This window comes from Asterias rubens, chromosome 20 (assembly GCF_902459465.1).
Source record: "Asterias rubens chromosome 20, eAstRub1.3, whole genome shotgun sequence".
Lineage (NCBI taxonomy): Eukaryota > Metazoa > Echinodermata > Asteroidea > Forcipulatida > Asteriidae > Asterias > Asterias rubens.
Genome location: NC_047081.1, coordinates 11,611,290 through 11,626,681, shown reverse-complemented (window position 1 = coordinate 11,626,681; position 15,392 = coordinate 11,611,290). Strand labels below are relative to the sequence as shown.

The 15,392-nt window shown below is 40.6% G+C and overlaps 1 protein-coding gene across 1 annotated transcript; it reads right to left on the bottom strand.

Annotated features, from left to right (window-relative positions):
* Positions 1 to 1,817: 1,817 nt before the first annotated feature.
* Positions 1,818 to 14,919, bottom strand: LOC117303603 (short transient receptor potential channel 6-like). The gene is made up of 16 exons (XM_033787813.1): positions 14,199 to 14,919; positions 12,951 to 13,069; positions 12,326 to 12,433; positions 10,350 to 10,637; positions 9,952 to 10,059; positions 9,376 to 9,563; positions 9,037 to 9,173; positions 8,263 to 8,402; positions 7,359 to 7,924; positions 6,450 to 6,645; positions 5,854 to 6,021; positions 5,583 to 5,621; positions 5,074 to 5,195; positions 4,293 to 4,881; positions 3,544 to 3,819; positions 1,818 to 3,181 (listed from the first exon to the last, which is right to left on the bottom strand). The coding sequence occupies exons 1-16, from the start codon at positions 14,533 to 14,535 to the stop codon at positions 2,891 to 2,893; spliced, it is 3,672 nt and encodes a 1,223-aa protein (XP_033643704.1). The 5' UTR covers positions 14,536 to 14,919; the 3' UTR covers positions 1,818 to 2,890.
* Positions 14,920 to 15,392: the final 473 nt, after the last annotated feature.

Genomic DNA, 15,392 nt, shown 5'->3' with positions numbered 1-15,392 from the left:
TTTTGAGCAATTGACATCACATACTACGTAGTAAGTATAGGTCTACCGTTAGCTAACTCCGAGAACTATCAGGTTCGTTCTCCGCTATCGTCTCCACTAGTGGAGACGATAGTGGAACGAACCTCAAGTCATAGTTCCAGGAGTACCTGTTAGCAAAACTCATGCTGTGCGTCATGCGTAGTAAGTAGTGCGCATCCTTTACCTAATAGCTATTTGAAAACCGTAACATGCATGACATGCACCTGGAAGTATCATCACATGATACACTTTGCACATTCTGTTGTTAATTTTTGTGGTAATTATGATGGACTTGCGGGCCCTTTTAAAAGAAATCTTGCTGCTCGCTGTCACCTGCAACTGCAAGCAATGCATGTCTTTTACTATGTTGCCATTTTGCAGTTCTTCTCTAGAACATGAGTACATGTATTACCAATGTCATGTACATGTACAATGTACTCTTGACGCCATTGTATGCAGTGTACACGCTGTACACAGCGTACACACACACTGTGCATTGAACTGGGATGGGATAGTGGAAAAAGTAAACACCATGTTACACAATACACACACGTGTGGTTAATATGATCTCACTCAATTTTTTTCCGCCGACTTACGCTGATTTTGTACTCAAATTTAGAGTAAAAAAGGATGTTATTCTCATGGAAACCATCACACAATGTCCTTACCTTTCAATCATACACAACATCGGGGACACTTGGGCGGTGTTTTACCTAAGAAACGACTGCTTGAGCTTGCTGATCCTTGCTCTCTGGTGTCTGACTGTGCATGGTTGGTTAAACAAGGCTCGAGTCTCATGTTTATTGAAACATTTTATGGTAATCAATGTAGACTATGGTAATTAATGTAGACTCCCAGCCAATTGCTGTGACGCGTATGGTAATTAATGTAGACTGCCCAATCGAATGGCTAGTTAATGTAGACTGTGAAGTGGACGACGGCGGATGGATTGCACGAGCGTGTGTGACGTGTGTACTTGTTGCGATCGAACGTTTTATGGTAATCAATGTAGACTATGATAATTAAATGTAGACTCTCAGCCAATCGGCGCACGAGTTAATGTAGACTGCTACGACGCGTATGGTAGTTAATGTAGACTGCCCAATCGAATGTGTAGTCTTGGGAGATGTCGTGAGAGCGGTTCGTGGATGATAGCGCCCTCTCGTGAGGCAAATTGTGGCAAATCAACACGATTAAGGTCTTCCACCAAGTAGAACAAGATAATCTTTGAATTAGTTGTCAACGTCAACCATCGGTTCTTTTCAGATCCAACACAAGGAGAAGTTTTTAACACAGTTTTACCCGCCAGCCTAACCTAAACACACCACCGATCAAACTGTAGTGTGTTTCTTGAACCTTTGATGGCGGATGACAAAAGAAAACCCTGATTTTTTTTAACATTCATGTGGCGATTTAGAAACATGTGTTTTTGAAACATATGTACCTCACAAACAAGAGAACAATGTACATGTAATACTAAGATTATTATGGTTGACTAGTGCAAGTTTATTATCTCAATTTCACTTACTCTCAATTTAAAAGTAAAAAATGCTACCCGATAACCGAAGTAAACCATTATTGTAACCGGTAAGTACATGTTGTAGTTATTCTTTCTTATATATTAATGTATATAAAAGTTTGCGGTAACACCATGTAATAACAATCTCTAAATGAGTTGGGGTGGTTCTGAAAAGAACCGTTGGCTCCAACGGTTCTTTTCAGAACCACCCCAACTCATTTAGAGATTGTTATTACATGGTGTTACCGCAAACTTTTATATTTACTTCCACCATGCAAAGTTTAAAATCCTACTTATCTATTAATGTGTTTATAAAATAAATGCTGAACAAAACATACAATGTTTTGTTAAACCTTGCAAATTGATAGTTGAACATGCATTTCCAATTCTAATTACCTGGAAAACCTTCTGTGGTAGTCGATAAGTAGTGCAAATACATGTACAACTAACAGTAGATTGATTCTGATCTGAACAAGTTCTTAGTCCATCCAGCATGAGCCTTATTGTTTCACGTTCGGATAAAGAATTATACCACATTAAACGTGTACATGTTTTGTCAATTTTTTCAAAACCTTGAGGTAGGGGCCTTATTTCCTGATCGGTAAATAGTAAGGAAATTAGTATAAAAATATCAAATTTAAAAGATGAAAAACACACATGATAAACAGGTTTAATTATTGTATCAATCCCGTTAAAATAGTATTAGCTGCGTTTGAGGTCAAAGGAATGATGCCCACACACCAAAATAAACAAAAATATTGGTAATTTAATTGTTTTTATAAAACTTGTTATAGCATTAGTTGGCCCTTCAAAAAAATCACAATTAATGTACATAACAACAAATATAACATACATAATCTAAAATAAAAATGTTAGCTTACTTATGAAGCAACAAATTTTAAAAATAAACAATTTAAACATCGTATAACACCATATTATTACAGTACGATAATTAACGTTTAAGGTACCCTGAACTGAACTGAATTATAAAGACCAGTAAAAAAAAGGAAATGTAAAACTTTTATTCATTGCACTACTTACTACTTATATCAACACCGTGCCACATCGCTCACTAAATTCGTCCATGTTAGTTTGTTTTTTGGTAGCGCCCGCCCTCTTTTGAATCATCATCTTCAGCCCACTTTAACTTCCCGTATAGGGGACAGAATTTTCGGCGGACAGATTTCCCTGGACACCGGTTTAATAAGCATCTTGGTGTTCATGTGTATCTCTATGTACAGTATCTGTAAGTGCAAACTGAGAACTGTCACTTGCCTCATTCTGTCTCGGTTCATGTTGTTGCTATTCTTTTGTAGAATCGTCTACATCTGCGGACTGCAGACTTTCGTCGGCTTATACCTCCACTTCATCAGACTGCTCCGGTTCCGGTCCTTGCCGTTCGGGTTCCGTACCTTGCTGTTGTTCAGGAGTTTCTTCCTGTTCAACCGACGGCAGTTTCCCACCGGATCTGTCATTCGTCTCGAGCTGTCCATCGGGAGTTATTGATTGCTGATCACCACCAGACTCTAAGCATGATCCTGGAACTTCCTCTTGGCTCAAGCTCTGTTCGGGCTGCTCCTTTGGTAATTCAACATCTGCTCCGGGTTCTTGCATCGGGGTTTTTGCTGATGGGTCCTTCTGTTCCTAACAATGAAAACAGTTACAAGTTAGAACTTCATGTTCACGAAATAATTTTTTTTTATACAGCACGAGACTCTTTAACCACGTGCATATAGAGCTACAGCCGCCCGTTAAGGACGATGCATAACGGTGTATCATGGCGCAGACTACATGTACATGTAGTTCTATAAGTTTTGAAAAGTTCTTTGAGAGTAAACAGTTTGATATCAAAACTTGCCAAATTTCGGCTTATTTAACGTACAGATGGAAAGTCTTATACATTATACCAAAATCCAACAGCTTCCGGGAAATGAACCAAATCTCACGTTTATAACAAACGTTTACAGCACTTCCATTCTCAGTATTAATTGCAAATCACATCATACCTTTTTGGGGGCCAGCGTTACTTCTATTTTGCTTGTGATACGTTTGAAAATTCCTATTTGTGGTTGATCGGTATCCCCTGCAGCAGCTTCCCGTTGATCATCATCCGGGTCCGGCTTTGCTTCCAATTCATCCAAGTCTTTCACTTGTTCCTGGTCTACCTGGCTAGGAGGTTGACTCGCTCCTTGCATAGCCACTGCATCACTGTCCGGGCTTGCACCTCGTTCGTTGATCCCTGACAAGACCTGTTCTTCTTTTGTTTTGTTTGATGAGTCAGCCTTGACGAAGAAGAAGAACAAACTAGATGTTGAATTTGCATCGGGATATGACTTTATTTTGTAGCAAATACAAGTGGGTAAAACCCTCAATCAGAGATCTAAAATATTGTCCCTCTTTTGTTTGTACTGTTTGGCAACTGTACCTTTTAGTTTGAACAGACACTTTTCTAACTGGGGACCTTTACCCAACCGGACACCCTATTGTCATCTAGTTTGTTATAACTTTTCTATATAAGTCCCCGGATTGAATAATAAAAACTGTTATAAAGCTCCAAATGAAACAAGGCGCTATATCTATAGAAAGAAGGAAAACAAGAAAGAACGAAGACGATGTCGACCAGAAAAAGGTGAACAAGGTGGGTCTCGAGAGCCCGTTTGAAGGCCGGGACATTGTTGGAGTATCTGGTTTGGATGGGTAAACTATTCCATAATGCATGTGTGTACCCACACCCACACACAAGTTTACTACCTACCTCGCTATTCAAAACTACTTCAATGCCCTTCTTGACCCGCGCTACGAAGCCCAACCGTACGGGTGTCGGTTCTGGTGTCGGTTCTGGTGTCGGCGCCTCCTCGTTCGGAACCGGTATCATAGTTTGGAGTCGCATCACCTCTTGATTCAGTTTCTCCACATCGGCCTCCAGTCGTTCCTTGTCCTCACTCAGTCCTCCCAAGTTAATCATCATGTTTGACCTTTGACCTTGCAGGATATTGATGGTGTCACCTAGACTCGCCTGACGTCTCTCATGCTCTAAATTCTGGGCTGAGTGGGCAACTACCATCTCTTCATTCTCTGTGCGAAGAGCACTCAGCTGGGCTGTTAGATCCGCAATCATGGTGTCTTTCATTAGGATGACGGAGTTCTGTTCCCCGTCTACGTCGACTGCTCCGGTTCCAAGATCTGACGTAAACAAAATGACCTCGTCCAACTTGCGCAACACCTCCTTGGTATGGTCTTCCAATGGGATTAGGTCTTCAAGCTTCTTGCTAAGGTCAAGAGACTTCTTATTTGAGACGCTAAGAGAACCAGCAATTTGCTGTAGTCGGCTTTCAGTCGCGAATCTTTAAAAGAAATTTAACGAAATTTTCGATTAATTGAAGACAATGTATTTTAAGAGCCATTCTCTCAAGATTGGCTACTTATGAATTGTTGAAACAACAGTACCATTTGAGTGCCAAGTTGAAGTTTGCTTCTGCCAGCTTGGGTATAAATCATCGAGTCAACAACCAATGGATTTTGTTCAACAACGTTACCTGAATGACTTGACTTCGTTCCTCATGGTTTGTAAATCTCTTGGCCGCAAGCCCTCAGAGTTCAGTGCTGAGGCCGATAGATTCTCTTGAACGTACCGGCTACAAGTGAGCTTCAAAACCCGCTAATAGACGGGAAACAACAAAATGCAATGAAAATTATATTTCGATGTTATCATAATTTATTGCATGATTGAGTTACTGGTTTTCTAGTCTGCTTTATGATGACTGTTTGTCTGGTTTTTCTTTGTGTGCAAATTATGTGTAATTTCTGTAGTTGTATTTTTTTCTTTTTTTTTTTGGGGGGGGGGGGTTTACTCGTACAAGAGCAAACAGTATTAAAATAATGGGAATATTAGGGGACACACTCCTTTTGGTGAAGCGGCCTTTTTATGTCCTTATTTTTATACATTTCGTTTGAGCTGGTGACGTTTTTGGACTGACAGGCCTATGTTTTGTTGAATATTTAATAATACATAATATAACATTTAAATACAACAAAATATTCTCACCGTATAGTCCTCCAATTCCTTCTTCGAATGCAACTCTTTCTGAAAGTGGAAAAATGATTTAACACTCATTATGCTTTTATCAAACAAAATAGCGTCTGCCTAGTGTTATAAGGCCATTAATTGTAATTTAAGTGAGAAGACTGGTCTTCGACAATAACCAATAGTGTCTAGTGTCTTTGACAAAAGTAAAAGTTGAGTTTGAAAAAAAAAGCAGGTGAGTTTTAAAGTGGTGTGGAGTCCATCTGTAACAGTACATGTATGGATAACTTGCCTCGTTTTCCCTGCCACTTTTCCCCATGGAGTAAATCATAATGAATTTCCGGTACATGGTCTTGAGGGAAGGAATCAAGTTAAATGGTGGTGGGAGAGTACCAACGGGTTGCATGTAGTTTGCCCACACCGCTGCCCGGTGGAACTTCCACTCAGTATCTGCTTGTTCCTGTGAGAGAGAGAGAGAGAGGGATATCAGAACTTTATCATGCTGTCTCCATCTTGGTCATGTTCCTCGTATCGAATAACAATCATTAATACTAATAATAATTTTACAAAAAGGAACCAGACTATTTTGTTCTGCCAGCCTCGGTTTGGTAACATTGATGTCTATGGGAGAAATTCAAGTCGGCCTCCATACTGTTCATTTTCTTTGATTGAAAACACCCCTGTCAACTGTTACACTGTAAATGCATTATGTAATGCTGTGTTAAGTTTGACAGTTTGGCAATAAATGTAAACTGAATTGAATGCTTTACTTCGTTACCGTTGTAAGTATAAGTCATTCCTAGGAACGTGTCTTACCATGTCCTATATTCCGCAATTTGGAGACATGGTTTAGGAAGACACCGACGCAATGAACAAAATATAACTTACCTCTATACTGTTGTAGGTATTGGACAGCATACCAATAAGAGCATTCAGGAGAATCAAAACAGCCACGATGTGATAACAAAGGAAGAGTAACGTAGCGACAATCTCAGCCACAGCGTGGTGACCCGGGATGACGAGAATGTCGAGTCCAATCTTCCCGAAAAGGGTCCAGTAAAGGTTGTACAAACTGACAAACACCCTGCATGAAAAAAACCCCACCAAAACCAAACATTATATTTAACCCCGAGGTGACCTATTTTTTTTTTCATAATTTAAAAATATATAAAATAATATTGTGAAAAAATAAGTCGATGTACGGTAATGCGGTGAGAATGAAAGGACAGGATTAGATCTGGATCTGGATAAATTATTCTCAACCCTCTCCAAACGAGAAGAGAAGATAATGTCCGGAAAACACCAGAGAATTATTCAAGGGAAACCCATGTAGTCAGGTAGGGACTGAAAACCCAATCCACATGGTGCCCTCGGTGACCGGTGGGATTCGAACCAGGGTTCCACTACCTGAGGTGAAAGGCGAGGCAAGACACTACTGCACCAACCCGACCGCCAACCTAAACCACGCTGTGTGAGGGCAAGCTGCATCGAAGATAATGCAACCATGAATGCTTCGTAAGGTTGGGAGGTACCGGCCAGGCTTCTGATGGATGATACCCAAGCCTATACATCCGTATGGACTGTAAAGGGGAACCCTGTTTCAGCCACAGGAGTAGGTGGCAACGGCACGAGAGATGTGGCATATTTTACTTTACAGTTAAAACAGAACATGCAACGTTGAATATTATTAAAAAGCCACATCTTTTTTGATGAATTTTGTTTGTAATTTTGCCTTTACCTGGCAGCCTCGGCTCGTTATTTCAATTCAAATAAAATACAATGTAATCAACAACTTACGATGAAAACCCAGTCAGCTCTGAACATACGTCTGGGTCCCCACCTTCGCTGAGGCACTGCCTGTTAGTCGCCACCCCGGCAGAGTAGAAGGTCTGGTGCAGGCCCACGGCGAATGAAAACCAAATTATGATGAAGACTCCAAAAAACTTCAAAAAGTCATTTGTCATGGCGCCAAGGGAAATGCGGAGTGGTCCGAAGACGTCACTGACCAGAAGGAGATTTAGAAGACGCAAGAACGACACCATGATGGCAATTCCAAACAAAGCCTCTGCAACTACTTCCGGGTCGTACGGGTCCAGATCGTACGCATCTTGGAGTTTCGGAGGTAGTGGTGGTATCGGTGCGTTGGTCGAAGTGATTAGCGGCCCGCAGCCTGAAAGCACACCCATGACGGCCCTGTTCACACCAACCACCACAGTCTCATTAAGTTTCTCACGCAGACCATTGAGGGTGAGTGCCACTTGGTCCCGTAGCTCAGCGTAAGGATTGTTGACTGCTGGATTGTGGACTGCTGGATTGTGGACTGCTTGACGTTTTGAACGAGTAAATATGAAATTCTCTCCAAACTATAACAGAAAAAATATACAATGTAATCACTTGCTTTAACGTATACTAAAACAGCAAGTAAGGAATATCTCAACATGGATGAAACAAGATGATAGGCCCAAACGCTCTATCTGAGGTGACAAGCCATGGAGGCGTACTTAATTATTAGCGTCCCCGAAAACATCACACTGTTCTGTTGTTCAGTGGCAAAACATAAAACACATTATAAACACGCCTTCAAACACTCATACTAACCATTAAACACTGATAGCAATAATGTCAGACTAATTGGCATCAACAGAAACACAAACAAGCCCTCAAACTCACAATAAAAACCAAATATTGAAAGTTGGCTTACGAGTATCCTGCCGTTCCACTGAAGGACGAAGATGGCTAGAAAGAGGGCGATAATTGCCATCTCGTGTAGATTGGCGAAATCAGACAAGTATTTGGTCACTCCTTTCTTCATGCACACTTTCATATGCAACCACATCAAACCTGCAAAGGGGATTCATATTGTTGGGTAAAATATCTCTCTTTGGACGAACGTGAAAGGTTAGGTTTGCAATAGCACCATGTATAAGTCTATTTTGTGTATAGTGTTGGTTATGAAAAGAACACCAGATACCGTACATAAATCCCGGGTCACATTGATTCAGAAGTAGGTAAGGTCCCACACAGGACCCATAATCTATGTCAATCTGGGCACAATTCCATAGAGCTGCTAAGCACAAAAATTTGCTTAGCATGAAATTTCTTCCTCGGTAAAAACAGGTTTACCTTGTTGCTGGTATTCAGCTGTTGTTTGCTTATCCTGAAAATCACATGGAAATTTGGTTGGTAGCCCTGTTGTTATCAAGGAAGAAATTTCATGCTGAGCAAATTTTTGTGCTTAGCAGCTCTATGAAATTGGGCCCTGATCTTTCCAGAACGGTTTTGCAGTGTATTTTTTAACTTTGGCATAGGTCTATAAAGTAAAATAAGTTCGACCAATGGGGTAAATGGGAGACCTTTGAACACTAGGTGGCAGCAGACTTTAGAGTCCCCCAAAGTCCCTTTTTGCACATTATGTGCAGTTGTAATGACCGAGTACAAAACACTTGCAAGTTGAAACTTTCTATAATGCACTTACCTAGGATCCAGACCACTATGAGCCACCGTATTACTGTTATAGTGGTTGGATAGTCGTATTTATCAAGAACAGAGTCGACAATCAGCATAGCTAGGAAGGTGAACCCGGAACCAGCTTTCATCAGCATCATGACGTAGCTGTGTTTTGACAAGTAAAGTGTGAATCTATGAGTTTGGGTGAGCGACTAGACGGGACCAGAAACTGTGACGTAGCTCTCGAATTAACCATATAATATCGACCATGCTCCAGTGCATGGTTCGATATAAACTGTGTAGTCAACATCCATGTGCTCTATGGTTTCTGGTTAGTCTAGTGTTGATTTAAAATTCCTATACTCACGGCAGTCTAGCAAAGTTGACAACCTTCGAGAATGGGAAGAAAATGTAGAGCAGGGAAATGATTGGATATCCCAGGAGGACAAAAAGTGTGAGCAGGATCTGGTGGATTACACCCTTCTCGTTCCAGCTCAGAAGATTCTGGTAGAACTGCGCAATGATCGCCTTCTGGGAATGAGGATGAGCTATGAACTGAGAAGAACCAAATGGGGGACAGCCAATCAAAATTAGAACAGGCAGTCTTTGAATTAAAACAATATGTTTAAGTGAGGGCGGATTCACCGGGGGATATAATCCGCACTGGCACCGAAACAAGAGAGGTAATCTGCAGGTATTGTCAAGAGGGGGTCGACGGTGGGTCACTAGGTAACATTTTGTGGACTCTGTTGAATCTGGTCTCCTGTCTTTATCCGCAAGATAGGTACTAGTTTCACAGACCCAATCATTTCATTGGATAAACGTGCAGTGACTTAAGCTTTTTATATCTGCGTTATGATTGGTCTGCTCCGAACTGACGTGATTTGTCAATATCTACTTTTTTTCCCCGAGAGGACAGAACAAACAAATTGGGGTATCTTACCTCTTTCTGTTGATACTTGATCGCCTCGAACATCTTGGATAGTGGGTGCTGCACGCCTCTTGAGTCTCGGTACTTGTCGGTGGTGTGGTAGCGGAATAACGCCAAAATCTTCAATATTGAATAAATCAATTTAATACGTGTTAGGTAAAAGGCAAATTAAATCAAAATAATAATCACAAGCTGTACTCTAGAGGAGACCTGTAACAAAGCGCGCCCTCTGTCAAGTTATCACCTTGTTACGTTTCGAGTATAAGATAGTGACGTTTTGGACAAATACTACGACCTACCTCTTCCGTCTACTCTAGGAGACCTGTAACAAGCGCTCCCTCTGTCAAGTTATCACCTTGTTACGTTACGAGAATAAGTAAGTGACGTCTTGGACCAAGACTACGACCTACCTCTTCAGTCGAGCTAGATTGCCCGAGCATCTCTCCCGCAAACACGTCAACGGATTTGGCCATCTCCTCATACTCGGCACCGAAGTCTTCCCACATCACGCTCAGGGTTCGGAGCCTAGCACTCATCTCGAAGGCGTGGCCGAAGACGTCTGTCTGGGTGTTCAAGATGTAGGCGGGCCGGGAGAGACCGCGGTAGATTTGGAGGGCTGATGTGGCTTGGGTTAGGGTTACGTCGTCACCCAGACACAAGCTTGGTTCAATGATAGTAGCACCAAGCTCCACGAGGAGCTGTTGTACAAATAAAAAGAGGAACACATAAATTCAGATTGTGAATAGTGTTTGTATTGCCTTAAAGGCAGTGGACACTATTGGTAATTACTCAAAATAATAAGTATTAGTATAATTAAAACCTTTCTTGGTAACGGGTAATGGGAGAGGTTAATAATATTAAACATTGTGAGAAACAGCTCCCTCTGAACTGACGTAGTTTTCGAGCACGAATTTGATTTCAAGACATCAGATTTACCATGTAAAAACTGATTAACCAGTTATGCCATGGTTTGGTAAAATTTTACATGCTAAAATAATTTTCGTCTTCCTGAGACGAAAATTATTTTGTGACTTGTTTTACTCATTTCTTAAAAACTAGTAATATTTGAAGGGTAGCTTTCCACCTATCTTCAAACCCTGTAAGTTGAATATGTAAATATGTGGACATTTTGAAAAAGTACCCGAATCGTTTAACGCAAAATTTGAATTTGGATTTCAACAACCAATGCATCTTTACCTTCTGAACCAAGGAGAAAAATTGTTCGTTAGTCAGAATGTCAAATTTCAGGCCGTTTTGGATACAGGATTGCCCAATGTTAAATTTTACGAGGCATTTTGTTTTCTAAATGATGATTTTAGTTTTAGCATCGCTTAATTAGAGCAAGTTTGTTTGACAATGACAAAGACTTTATGTGTTGATTTTTAACTGAGTAACTTCAGTTGCTCTTAGACAGGTGTTTCGAGCACGTTTGCGTCATCTAACAAACTTTAGACAAACTCAACAAATATCAAGTAACGTGCACAATCTGACGTGCTTAGAAATTCACGGTAGCGAAGTCACACGCGACCCTGTTTGGGCCCCATCATTACCATGTTAGTCTTCCCTTTAACTTTAGCACACCCTTTCCATCTTGTTTATAATCATCTTTCCCCGATCCTCAAAGTCTAAAGAATTCCAGAGATTCAATACACAATATGTCGCATACTGAGCACCAAAATGATACCATTATACTGGGAAATAAACACAAGGTCGAAGACTGCGTCAAAAAAAGACAGGCTTAATCTTTAAAGAATTGTCCGCAAAGAAAGCTCGGAACTCTTTGTCAAAAAAAGACACGAGCCCCAAAACAGCTAAAAAGTAATCCGGCACTAGTATTGGTCAATTTCTGAGTGTTGATGCTCTGCCTATCCAGGTATGTATGCTTCGTTTTTGGAAGGGCAAGGGCACCAAGGCATATTCTCCTTGGTGAAGGGCACTCTATAAGGGAAATTATAAATGTTTACTGGAGCATTTCAAGGGCACCGGAGCAATGACCAGAGGACATTGAGGCAATCGCCTTCGTTGCCTCCGTGAAGTATCAGATCTGTCATTGTTAATAGTTAGGGATTGCAGCCTTCTTTGACTCCTTTTTTAGAAACTGTGGATTTATGTGTGGATATCAAAATATTCACAAAATGTTAACAGGGTTGACTTGAATTAAAGGCATTGGACACTATTTGGTAAATACTCAAAACAAAATTTAGCACAAAAACTTGTAAATGTTTTTTTTCTGTCATTATTATCTTGCAACTTTGATGAACAATTGGGTCAAAATGTTCACAGATTTGTTATGTTATGCATATTATGATGGGATACACCAAGTGAGATTACTGGTCTTTGACAATTACTAAACATGTCCAGTGTCTTTAATGCAACTGTTTTGTACCTGCACTGCGTCGAAGTTGTTACGTTGAGCAGCGAGAAGGAGAGGTGTTATAGCTGGATGAAAATCATCATTATCGCATTTACCGTTGAGTATCGACTTGCGAAGATCCTGTTGGATAAAATGACTAATATTAATTTGTATTCTTCATCACAAAGTATTCACACATAACCTGGTCCGATTTGTTCGTTTTTTAAAGGTCAAGGGCGCCGAGACTTGTTCTCCTTGGTAAAGGGAAAATTGTATATATTTCTACTGGAGCATTTCAAATGACACCAAGGCAATGACCAGGGTGCATGGAGGCAATCGCCTTCGTTACCTCCTTGAAGTATCTTTGGTACAACTTCATATAGAGCTGCTTTTGTCAATTTTTTGTTTGCCAGTTCGCCCTAAACAATGTTTAAAGCAACTCTTGGTTGGAAGCTGCAAAAAAAAAATGATTAAACGATATGAAATATTATAGTATCTAACACCTCAATGAGGTATCCCTTTTTGTAAAAAAAAAAAAAAAAAAAAAAGTGGGCGCCATACGGAAAGTTATCCGCAAAATCGCCTTCGTTGCCTCCTTGACGTATTATGTCTGAATTCAGGTTAAGATTGAGGTACGTTTAGGGGTGTGGCGTCTTACCTTCCTCCTTCGTAGACAGCGACACATCGCCACCACAGCATCCCCGAAGTCAGCTTCGATTGCCCGTATGAGGGCATCACCCATCGGTAGGTCATAACTAATTAGCGTGTTGATCACATCTACAAAATAAATATATGAATAAACATACTTAGCTTATGCAAATTGAGGCCAAAATTGATTACCAACAAAAATGACCTCTGGTTAATAGTTAATGGCTCAACGCTTCGACCCTTGCAGAATCTTTCTCCAAGACTCTGCTATGAAACCACACTGTGTTTTTTTTTAAAGCACAACATTATGATTGCAGGCTTTGTATTCGCATATCACTAAATTTGCTCAACCTTTTTAATTGGTATAATTTATTTTGATTGACATAGATTTAATAGATTGATCTAGTGTTTCCACCATGCTCGTATCCTTGGGTTGGGACACACTTCAGAGTCAACGACAAATTCACCAGCTAACAACACCGGTCCTACTACTTGCCGTCAACTCGCCGTCAAATCATTTTCGTGCCGTCAACTCATTAAATTTACTTGAAAAATTTATAAATGGGGCACGGAAGTGTTAAGTCTGGGCTAAACTACATATTTCTCATGGTTTTCGGTACAAATTCATTCACAAAAACGACTTTGTGTTGATAAAAAAAGTACCAATCATTGACATCTTGGGCCAAGATTAATCCATATGAAAAAGCAAGATGGCGGCCGACGGTTTTGCTGCTTCGAGATAATTTTTTCACAAAAAAAAAACCTCAATTTTTATTCCGAAATATGACCTAAAACTTACGCAAATTCTCTTTTAGCTGATACGTCGCCGTTCTATGGATTTTAAATGTATATTGGAGGAGTTGACGGCGAGTTGAAGGCACAAGTAAGTTGACGGCGAGTTGACGGTAAGTAGTAGGACCCAACAACACTTTATAAGACGATCAATGGTGTAATCAAAACCGCAGTGGCCAAGAAAGGGCAACGAAAATCAGTTCAATACCCAGCATCTCCTCTACCCTCTCCAAACAATCCTTTTTTTTCCCAAAACACTGAAGTTATGAAATGACCTGCAACAATCCCTCATAGATTCCAAATCCCACCAAATCTTCAAAAGTAATTACGTTCACAATCTAGACCTAAACAACAACAACAAAAACCGAATAAGACGACGCTCTCCTGACCTCCTTGTTAAGTTACCCAGCGGAAGTTTCAGGAGGAAAACTAACAAGTACCAAGACGAACAATGAGCATACTCTACCTATGTATCCATCTGTGATAGCATCTGCGTATAGCGTCAGTCCATCTTCGTTTCTCCAATCCCGTAACCATCCGAGGTCTTCCCACTCCGCCAATAGTGCGTCAAGTTTCGGTCCGTTCCCGGTCTGGGCCAAATCCTTCACCACATCATACCGTCTACTCTCCTCAGCATGCGGCAAGGGTTTCCCATTCGACACCAGAGCACCACCTTCCCCATCGTAGTCCCTAGACTTCCCATTTAGATGAAAGCCATTTTGATTTGCTTCGTCGTGGGCGAGATTTCCGTTTGTTCGATGTCCATTTTCAAACCCGTCCATCTCATATGCTTCGTTCTCCATTTTGTTGTTAGTTAATCCTCTGATAATTTCAATGAAGTAAATTCCCAACGCATAAAACTGGTGGTCCTTGCATATGCCTTGATAATGCAACTTATTCCATAATAATATCCAATCCAAAGGCGCCGTATAAATTGCCGTGTAGCGATAATTCCCAAAGCAGACGAGTTTGCCTTTACATAAGAACACGATAATTTGTTGGTATCCTAAAACCTTGAGCAAGTCTTGTCGTTGCTCTACGCTAAAACCAACACCAAAAACCTACTGTGCCAATGCCACTCTCTTGTAAACGCCCTGTCATGTGACTCTTGTGGTTTCAAAGACTGACAAAAACGCCATATAGTAGTCTATTGAAAAACTCTCCTTCAAGAAAAAAAAACCCACACGTAAAACCCCATCCAAAACTATACAGTCCTTCCAAAATGAAGAAAGCAATGGGTTGCAATCAACGCAGCTTTGTGATTCTGAGAATGATTTGTGTAGGGCCATCCACCTTTTAACTGTTGTTCGAGGATTACTAATCTGGCAGTCTTTTAAATGGAGTCACTCAACCTGCAATTGGATTTTGTGTTTTGTTATGTACAACGTCTAAACCAAAACCACTGTCTTCTTCTGCGTAGCATGTTCTTGTGTAGAATTATGCCCTACCCATCATACATGCTTTAACTTAAAGGCAGTGGACACTATTGGTAATTACTCAAAATAATCATAAAACCTTACTTGGTGACGAGTAATGGGGAGAGGTTACTCCGTGTGACAAGAGTGTTTTTTTCTTTCATTTTTATCTCGCAACGTCGATAACCGATTGAGCCCAAATGGATAACTTTCCGTATGGCGCCACCACTTTTTCACTCATTTTT